Genomic DNA, 11,113 nt, shown 5'->3' with positions numbered 1-11,113 from the left:
TGGCTACCATTATTGCGCCATTGAAGGTCGTGATCTCGGCGACATTTGGCTTCAACAAGACGGTGGTACTTTCCACATATCGCATCAATCAAGGAATTTATTGAGAGAACACTTTAGTGAGAAGATAATTCCATATTTTGGGCTGGTCGATTGGCCACCAAGATCGTCTGATAGCACACTGTTAGACATTTTTCCTGTGGGGATATGAAAGCCTAAAGTGTAAAGTCTATTCGGACCATCCCGTTTCGTTTCAGCCCTTGGAGCAACATTTGAAAGAGATAATTTCCAAAAAATAAAAAATGCTAAAGAATGTTCTTTCGAATGATAATAAGCATTTCCCAATCAATTTGAATTTTTTGTGTTTTTTCTTTAAAAAAGTAGGGAAACTCGAAATGGATCGCCCTTTATATATAATGTTGTTAAACTAAGTTTTCAATTACGCTTTTAGTTCGATACATATTCTCCAACTCCTTTAACGTGTCTAAAAAATAAGTTTTCAGGTGGTCTGCAAAGTATGTTTTCGAAGCGTACTTCTTCTTTGGACTCAAATTTCTGCCTCGCAGCTGCTTACATATAACCTAACTCAATAAATTCAGTGGTGTCGACGGCGTCCGTGTTGGAAGAACACTTTTTTCTTCACAAAATGGGGTCTTTCTCTGCAATTCAACGTCAAATCGGCTCAATATTTTGAAACTCTTTGACCATTTTGCCCTTCTTCAAGTAGTTGATGTTGATCACAACATGTAAATATCAGAAAACTGGACTAATTACCTTTCTGGCCGATGGAATCCCGAGTGAAGTTCACTACTTCGATGGTTCATTGGACTCTAATGTGTACCACGTTTTGTCGACAGTAACTATACAATAAATGACTAGCTTTTTCCGCATTTTAATAAAAACAACTTTCATATCATTAATTTAAGGAATAGACTTGTCACATTTGCGTTCATTTCTATAATTATCAACTTAATTGCAAATAATACAGTTCATTGTTTTACTTCACAAGTATCACGTGTACAAGCATTCATTTTACAAAATAATTACTCTACAATTAGTTCATGCATTTTTATAAAAAGCAATCTAAATACATTCTTATTATATTATCACAGAGTTTAATTACACGACTAACTATAAACTACATATAAATATCTATAATTAGAGAATACCGCTAATGGGTGACGGGGGTTGTGGTGCAAAGTCAAACAAGAAAATCTTTAGCGCTATTAACACGTGTCACTAAGTAAGGACGCGCCTCTGTGGGACAGCGGAATGTCTTCAATAAGGTAGGTTGATCCATAATACTTTTATTGTCGTCGTCTTCAAGCATATTATTCCAGAGATAGTTGGCGCCTGAGAGAAAGAAAATTTAGTAAGGAAATTTTTTTATATTAAAAAATTATAAAAATAAATATAAACACTTAAAAAATATATGTTTATAAAATATTCGATATTTAAAAAAAAGTTTTTTGTGAAAACAAAATATATTCAAAAACTTACTAATAGCATGTCCACGCTGACTCAAATGGAAGCAGTCCTCGGACAGAAATTTTAATTTCATTGCGTCATCGTTACTGGGAAAGAAACCTTCGAATAGTGTAAATGGCTGCAGATTAATGGTGAATGTCTTTAAAGAAAAAAAAAACATAGTATATTACATTTTCAAAAATTTGTGGGAATAATCTAAATAAAACTGGATTCATTACGCACCTCTGTATTAAACTCGTCTCTATTCACGATCTCTTTGTCCTTCGCAACCCAGTCTTTCATCAGCTTTATCATTCTTACCAATTGCGGCTTGGACTTACCCACTAAACAAGGGCACTCGAATGTCAAGGTCGTATGACAAACTGGCGTTTTCGTACTCAAAGGCACTAGGAATTCCAAGTTTGGCGATGGCACTACATTTATAATGAGACGTGGCACATTATCGCGTAAATAACGAAAAGTCTTCACCATATTTTCTTCATGCTGCTTGATCGCATCCTCTGGGCGTGGCAGAAAACAGACGTCTGAACAAAAGTCATTATTACCAATGAGCAAAGTGATAAGCTTCCAATCTGTGGTCATATTCACTTTCGGATCACGTGACAAGCGTTTGACCAGCACTTGCGCTTCGTAAGGTATGTCACGTGACATGGCGCCCAACTCAGCGACGTTGAATCTGTGTTCAGAGGTTGGGAGAAGCAATTAATAAATGACAAAAAATGGATCTAAATAAAAACATTTCAAATATAAATTTAACCTAAAAACTTCACTCACTTCGAACTGCGATCGGTGGAGAGCCCATCTTTCAGCGAGTAGCCATACAAGTTTGGATTGAATTCCTTCAAAATATTTGGCATCGTTAAATATTGTCGCCAAGTGCCTTGTCCACCAATACTCCAGACCATACCGCGATTCTCTACCGTAATGTGTAATAAATTTGTCGCGAAAATACCGTTACCAGCTGTTAGTGAATCACCCATAGCACCCACGATATCTATATCACCGGGTCGTAAACGATGCACCGATGTCGGGCGTGTTTCACTGCGTTTTCCGGGTCCATTCAGCGCATCGCAGAAATTCACCAACGAACGCGCGCGTGTATTGAGATTTTGCGTTTTCTAAAAAAAGAGCAAATTTAAACTTGTCGAAGTGACACAATTTTCATAACTACTATTCACTTACACCCATATCGCGCACAAGTTGTCGATTATCCGGATTGTCACCTGAACGCCCGACAAAATTTAAGCCAATCAAACGTAATGGTCGATACAAGTTACGCAATGTGACATCCAACGAAGTGCGTTGTGCCAGCACAGGGTGACAGTTGTGACACAGTAGTGCACAGAGCAATATGTAGTACTTAATCGGTGTGGCGTGCATTTTATATGTTGTTGTAATTGAGCTGGAATTCAAGAAGTAAACATATATTGGAATTATAATTTCGCATTAAAATAATTTGATTTAGATATATGTACATATATTAGACATATATTTATGTATATCTAACCGGATACAATTAAAATACGCTGTCTCCTTTTCGTTAAAGCTTACGAGTGTCTAAACGAACAAACAACTTGCATAAATCAAGTAGAATAATCTAATAAAAGTGAGATATGGCACTTACGTTACTATATAAAGGGTTGTCAAAAAAGTCTTGCGGTATTTTTATTAAATTTTTTTTTATTGAAATTGAAATGAATTTTTGATGACTCATGCCCTCATGCTCTTGACCGATGCTACGGCTGCTACTATGCCGGTCTCTTTCGACCAATTCAGCGATTTTATCGCAATTTTCGACGACAGGCCTTCCGGAGCGTGGCGCATCTTCGACCACCTCTACACCAGAACGAAAACGTTGAAACCATCGTTGTGCGGTGGAAATGGAAACTGTATCGGGTCCATAAACTGCACAAATTTTATTGGCGACTTGAGATGCATTTTTGCCTTTATCGTAGTAGTACTGTAAAATATGCCGTATTTTCTCTTTATTTTGCTCCATGTTTGCGACGCTATAACTCACGAACGACTTAAAAGAAACGACAATCAATCAAACACGTGTTAGCGTGTGAAATGAGCTTTCCAAAAAGGTATAGCATGACCCGATGCGACGAATATCGTAAAACTAGAACTATGCGCTTTCAGCGCCAACTAGCGAAAATGCCGCAAGACTTTATTGACAACCTATTATATTATCTATATACTCGCTTCCACTAAAATCTTAGCAAAATAGCAAATAAGACGTTGCTGTTCATTCAGCTGCTTGGTTAAAAGCCGAATAATGTTTTTATTAAAGAAATTTTTCACCTAATATCAGATTAAATAAAGTCTTTAAAGAATTATTGAAAATATTGGAATAAAATTTGTTCAAGCCTTAAACAATCGATTTAAAAATGATACAAAAAACAGCTTCAATTTCATGGAGCCTGGGAAACGGAATCCAATTAGGATTGTATTCTTAGGATCTAAATTTAATCTCAACTCAGAAATGGCATAAAATAAACGCTAAACATTTTTCCACCGCTTTTAGTGATATACAATTAAATCCATAAAATATTAGAATATCTCAACAATTAAAGCAACTTCATCATGGTAAGAAAGGGCGTTTACAAATTGCCTAAGTTTGGATACTTGATATCTCCATACCTTTCCATATTGAATGTAAGAAGCGTACTGGTATTTGTTATGAAGAGCACATGAAGTTACAGTCAAAGTGGTGTGGATACCAAACCTTAAACTTTCTTTTTTGGCTTAATTGGCTTTATACCAAGATGGAACAGTGATTAATCAAGTTAGCATCAGCAAGTATTTTATCATACTAATTTATAAGTAAAGAGCCTTAAAGGGTTATACTAAATACCTTTTTTAATTTCAAATAATCGAAATTTTTTTATTGCTTTATCTTAAAGAACAACTCCTTGAGAACATTTTCTCAAATTTTCATATAGATTCGAGCAGTAGAAAAAAAGTTACAGCACTTCGAACCGCGCGCCTCGTCGCGGCCCCAAACCCGAACTTGAAATTTTAAACGTGAATATCTCGAAATGGTGTTTTTAGAAAAATGACTTTGCGGTGACGTGGATTGGCGGAAAACTATTGAACCGATTTTCCTTACATTTTTTTTTAAATGTTCGTAATGAAATTTTTCTGTGCTTGAACGATCGACTCTTTACGCACAAACTTTTTTTTCGCCGAAATGAATTTTTTAGTAAAATTTCTAGTGACCAAAAAGTTCATTTTTTGCATAAAACGTTCCCGTGTGCACAAAAAAAAATCATAAAAACGATCGTTCAAGCACAAGGAATTACACTAAACTAATGAAATTTGTTTACTTTTATGATTTCAGTTGACTTGCTCGACCTGGGGAATTGTCACCGCAAGCCTCTGTCAGAAAAAGGCTTCAAATTGGTATTTTTCCACGAAACTTGGCACAAACATTGTTAATAAAGTGTACTATCAAAAAATAAAAACATTCGTGTAATGAAGTAATTGCTACATAGCTAAAAAAAAATCCAAATTTTCCTTTTTTTCTTCGACAAAGAAGGTATATAATCCCTTAAAATAAACTTTGTTCTATGAAAAGATCACTTAGACAACGATCAGTCAACAACAATGCATTTGCTGTCTAAGGAATATATGTCTAACAATCTTACAAGAAATGCTGAAAATATCGTTTTAAATGCAATTGGTGAAATAAAGTAGCAAAGCTCTACCCAAAGATAACAAACAAATAAAGTAATCAAAATTCGACTATATATACGTATTAAACATAACCTAAAATTTTATTTGAGTTAATGAACTTATAATTTGTGCAATAAGAAATTAAGCAAATCATACTACTTTTATTACTCCGCTTTAGTATTCGGTAGCTGTCAACCTTGACCTACATATATTTAATTAGAGTGAAAAGCTGAATCCACAAACAAAAAACGGGAGCAAAAGAAAGCAAAAGTGGGCACGCGTACCGGCATTTACTAAGTTTTTTATTGAAACAGACAGAGCAATGGCATAATATAAAAGTGGTAGTCATAAAACAAAATAGTTAAAAAAATCATTTCCGATACTGCGAGTAACTCATGGCGCGCGCGGCAAACAGTAAACACAGTAGTGAAACAAAACGTGAAAATAAAAACAAAACAAAGCAAAAAGTCATGCCAAAAAACAGGAAAATAACTGCTTTAACGCCAAAAAAGAGACTGAAAATAAAAATAAAACAAGCATACATATGAACTAGGGTATAAATATGTATATTTTTAATGGCAGCCGCTGTTTGGTTTATTGACCTAACCAAATTAATAACAGTGGATGCGGTTTAGCTACGTTTTTCTTAATTAAATGAACTCAAGTGCGATATTAAACGTGTAATTAAGTATTTAAAATTTTGGCGCTTATACATAACATATGTATGCATGCGTATTTGTCCATATATTTATCGTTTTTGTTTGCCAAAATTGATGATTCAGTGAAGGAAGATGTGTTTTATAGGAAATGCATATAGAATAAGTAGTTATTAAAAACTGATATTATAAATAGGAAAATATTAAATATTAAATATAAAATATCTTAAAAATATTTAAAGAGTGGAGTGAAAACAAAAAATAAAAATATTAGAAATAAAAAAATAATTATAAATAAAATTATGATAAAAATGTTTAAATATTGAAAAAAAAATACAAGAATTACTAAAATGTTTTGAATTTATCTTTAATATTTAAAAATAATATTGGCAAAAACTGAAAAAATTAGTAAATCTTGTATTATACTAATATATATTTCTTTCATACCTGATTTTTTGCACAAAAAATATTTGTTTATCAAAGCTATTACAATTATTTATAAAAACTAGTAATTTTAGTAATAAAAGAAAAACAGGAATGTTTAAAAATTAGTTTTTTTACAACGACAGCACATTCCACTCTTAATAATTTCTAAAAATAAATCGCTTTCTTGTTATTATAATTAGCAGCTATTTAATATGTAGTTTTTTGTCTATTACGCAAAATCCTTCGTTCCACGATATTTTTACATTTATAATGATTTCTTTATTAACGCTGATCTGCTGTTCTTTTTTTACGTCTTTTCGCAAAAGTTATGCCACTGATTCCGAAGAGCGAGTGGCCACTATTACTGATCCAACATATTAGCTGGCTTTATTTCAATATCTCGTTCATATTTCTCCTAGGTCGTTTTGCCGATGCGTTGTGGCTAATCTTGTTAATTTTGTTTATTTGTGGATATTTCGAATCTTCATCGATTTGTTAAGTTAATTCGCAAACGAATGCGAAAACAATGACGTGTGTCTTTCTACATTTTCGCGATTAGGATAATACGGAAGAAGATGAAAAAAAGATGTGCAAATATATGGCTGTAATAATTATATAATTTGGCAACTTGCTTATTGTTAAATAAAACGCATAATAATTTCATATATATTTCAAAATTATTTTGAAAAAAAAACGTTTAAATTATCTCTCTAACGGTCGCTTTGTTATTTTTTATACCTAACTGCTCTTATTTTTTGGTGCACATCTAAATTTTATACAAAAATGAAAGCTTCATCACAATCCGCAGTTCCTCGGGATGTCTGTTTGATTGAAATGAAATTATATTTATGTATGTACAAATTTATTAACACATTTTAATGTGAACAATTTTTCTAACTCAAAGGTACAAGAAGCTTTTACATTACCTTCTAATTGAAAACATAAGATTTTGTGTACAATATTGATTAACTCTAGTCAATACATATATGAACCTACGAGGGATGGAATGCTACACGACTTGACTACGCCGCTCAACAAGTCTGGTATATAACTACAGCGAAATATACATAAATTCATTATAAGGGCTTATATAGCCGTCCGTGCGATAAGCGCGATCACTTCAGCAATTTAATAACCATTAGCTATACTCTGAACTTATGAACGTGCAATTGGTACAGGAATCAGCTAAGGCACTCAAAGAGACTAGAAAATTATTGTCCAAACTCTCTCGCATCACAATTGCAAAAATTATTTTGAATAAATATAAACTTTAGATTAACTAGAGCCAGTATCTGAAGTTACTGACAATCAAGTGGTAGGTGACTCGGCTATGACGTTTCAAAAGTTCAGTAGCCAACAACAGTAGAAAGATTTTAAGCTCACTATTTTAGGTTTATTAAACTGAAATGAATTCAACTGTTTTACATATCAATCAGCAAATTAATTCATTTATAACAAATTTCGCTTCTCTTCTTTCGTCTCTCAAAAAAACAAAACACAAAATCTCATTCAACTTTTACTCAAATTATGCCGCACATCAACATTTTGCGTTCTCTCATCTATTTTTCAATTAAACAACATTTGATCAGCCATACGATTAGGCACCCTGACACGAAGACCTGCTTATTTTCACTGCCAAAGTCTTTCAAGCATTAAAAAAGTGCCTTGCGACTATTGTTTATATTGCATTTGAATAATTATCATTTCATTGATTTGTTGTAGCATTGTTGGAAATAAAAACATATATTCTCAATGCATAAAACGTGAGCAAACATAATACAGATATTTTATTAAAATACAAAAAGCAGTATAAATTTGCATATTCAAACTAGTCTAACGGATGCAAGTTGAGCAAAATCTATGTGCGTTAACTATTTAGATATTTAAAAGTTGTTTTTTGAACACTTTGAGCGTTTCCCACCGGCAGCAGTGCTAAAATTTTCTCACATGTTAAAAAAAATTAGCAATGAAAACAAGTTTGTTTTATAATTTAAAATATTACAAAGCTACATTTTTACGAAAACACAGTTCATTTTACAAAAACATCTATTACAAACTATTTTAAGCAACTAAACTAGAAATGATTGATTTGCTAAAAATAGTTTGTAAGTTATTGTTCAAACTAACTAATATACCATATACCAATAAACCAAAAATATTGAAAACTGTATTATAATGTATAAAAAATAGCGTCGAAAATTCACTAGACTTCCTCAATCAATTGTTAAAACCAGTTAGTTTGAGGAAAAATATAAAAATACAATAACGTTTTTCTACTGGATTTCAATTGTAAGGCATCAGTGCGCGCGCCAATTTAGAAACTCTCCATTAATTATAGATTTCTATTAATATTACTTCCACATTACTCACGCAGATACGCGCACATCGTCATTAAATATAGTTGATTTCTTTATAAATATATTTTTGTATACAAAATTATCGCTTAAATGGTGTTTAATGTGGTAATTAAGCGTTCAGCGAACACTAAATAGTTAGACTAATAGAATGAACTTCAATTGGTTATGGCATATAACAAAAAAAAAAAACATATGGTTCAAAACAAAGTTTTTCGTTAATTTTGTTGAAAAATATTAACTTAATATTTTTTAAAATAGTTTTACTGCGAAGCTTTTAAACATTTATATATATGTGCATAGATATCGATGTTACGAGGCTTCTTGTTATTCCAAAAGTGGCTTCCGTCATACATAATTTATTTGCTTTGATAGCAATTTGTGAGTAGATAGCTTATCATACATTTTTGAAGTAAAGATATGCCCCAGGTGTGCCAAAATTATTATCTAAAAATAAATTCTTTGCATTTCGGAATTATATTCTTATAATAACAACGAAAAAATTTATTTATCAAATATTTTTTTTTTTTTATAAAGATATGTCACTGTTGTTCGAAAAAAATTATTTATCAGAAAATTTTTATATTAAGAGATGTCACAGTTGTTCTAAAAGTAGTTTCTGAATATAAAATGATTGCATTTCTACCGATTTTTTCTTCACAATAATGAGTTATTCATAAAGGACATCTCTCCTGAAAATCATTTTTGGCCCAGAAAGTATGTTTTTTCTGAATCATTTGCGTTAAAAAATTACATTTAAGACTTGCCGAGACAAAATTTGCCAAGAGCAAGAAAAAAATACATAAAGACCAATATTTTACTTTAAACAAAAAGTAGCAAAATAAATAAATAAAAAGTATTGAAGGTTTTAAGATGTATTTAAGAAATAATAATAGACCACTTCCAAAACTCATTCCATTACGTCAATGGTTTTTACTAAGTTAATTCAATATACATGGTAACTAATTGCTAAAAACTCAAATTTGAGTTTTATTTTTTTTTTGTGAAAGGACTAAATTTTAATTTACGTTCGGATTTTAAAAATCGCATTGGTTGAAAACTAAGAAGCTAATATCTACATTTAATGTTAAATAAAAAATGTTGTTTATGTACCTAAGTCAAGAATTACGGATCGAAAGTAGCTACTTGACATTTTTTTCAAATTCATTTTGCACTGTTTAATCATTATATTAGTTATTTGGCTCTCATATATACATAAATATGCTGTGCACTGGTGCTTTCTTTTCTAATTTTCACTAAATATTTTAAAACTCTTTATTATTTTTTTTAAGGAAATTATTATTTTATATAAATAAATTTATAAATATTTTAATCAATTAATTATTTTCGAACAAATTCATTTGATTTGATATTATTTTTATTTTAGTATGAACCAATTCACCAACCACATTTTAAATATTGAGTAAAAATTGTATTTTATCTTCCAAAAAATAATTAATTTTGAAATTTCAACTCTTTTAAATTTAAAGAAACAAAGTCAAAGGAACATTTTTTTCATAAGTTCAGAGATATTTTATAAGTATTTAATTAAGGTACAAAAAGCTTGAAAAGGCCTCAAATTTCAACTAAATTACAAAAGACTTAAGACACGAACTCACCTTATTATAATATATTTTATTTTTATTAGAGAATTTCACTTTCTTTTTAATAAACACGGTGGGATCGCTTTTTAGTTTCCAAAATACTATTTCGTTTACTATTTTTTTTTATGAATACATATATCACAAATCCACAAATATTAACTTTTCTCTATTTTTATTGCAATTATTTATTTAGTTTTTATATTAATAATAACTTGTTTGTAGAATTTTTACTACTTTTTTACGTCGGAACATAAAATAATAAAATACCACTTTTTACAAATATTATATTATTGCTTTTAGTTTTCTTTACACTCTTATTTATTAATAACAACATTAATTCAGCGCTAATTGTTTCTATCTATTACCATACAAGTATTTGATAATCATAAATATTATGGAAACTTCTCACTTCTCTTATACTAATGTCACAAGCTCGTGTTAATTTGAAATGTAAGCAAACAAAATTACACTTGGCTTAAAAGCAACGAGTAACTGAATTTATTAAACTCTTTTTCGCAAGCCCGCCAAAGTATTTGTGCGCCACCCGCCGCGCTCAGAATCAGAATCTGACTGTGCACTGCAAATTCTTATTGAGATTATTTTATATCAAATCCGCGACAGCGACAAGTAAGCAAACGCACTCACTGAGGCGACTGTGTTCTCGTAGTGGCGGCGCAAGCAGCGGCAGCGACAGCGACAACGACGGCATAAGCGAACTCCGCTGTAACGGGCGCAAGCGAAATGGAATAAGAAAGAGGATTTGCAATGTGCGACAGCAGCAATTGGCGCAAGTAAAAGTTTGTATAAAATGCTGGCAGAACGCTTGTTCTGCTGAAATTCAACTGGCTTTGATTAAAGTTGAGATAGAAACGGATTGGAGGCGACAGAAAATGAAACGACAAGCGCAAGC

The 11,113-nt window shown here is 31.5% G+C and overlaps 1 protein-coding gene across 1 annotated transcript; it reads right to left on the bottom strand.

The window, feature by feature from the left end:
* Positions 1–908: 908 nt before the first annotated feature.
* LOC120778470 (phospholipase B1, membrane-associated) lies at positions 909–10,381 on the bottom strand. The gene is made up of 6 exons (XM_040110281.1): positions 10,219–10,381; positions 2,668–2,887; positions 2,260–2,603; positions 1,708–2,161; positions 1,498–1,624; positions 909–1,350 (listed from the first exon to the last, which is right to left on the bottom strand). The coding sequence occupies exons 2-6, from the start codon at positions 2,863–2,865 to the stop codon at positions 1,199–1,201; spliced, it is 1,275 nt and encodes a 424-aa protein (XP_039966215.1). The 5' UTR covers positions 2,866–2,887; positions 10,219–10,381; the 3' UTR covers positions 909–1,198.
* Positions 10,382–11,113: the final 732 nt, after the last annotated feature.

The sequence above is a fragment of the Bactrocera tryoni genome, chromosome 5 (genome assembly GCF_016617805.1).
Source record: "Bactrocera tryoni isolate S06 chromosome 5, CSIRO_BtryS06_freeze2, whole genome shotgun sequence".
NCBI lineage: Eukaryota > Metazoa > Arthropoda > Insecta > Diptera > Tephritidae > Bactrocera > Bactrocera tryoni.
The sequence above is the reverse complement of the archived record's forward strand: the minus strand, read 5'-3'. Positions and strand labels throughout refer to the sequence as shown.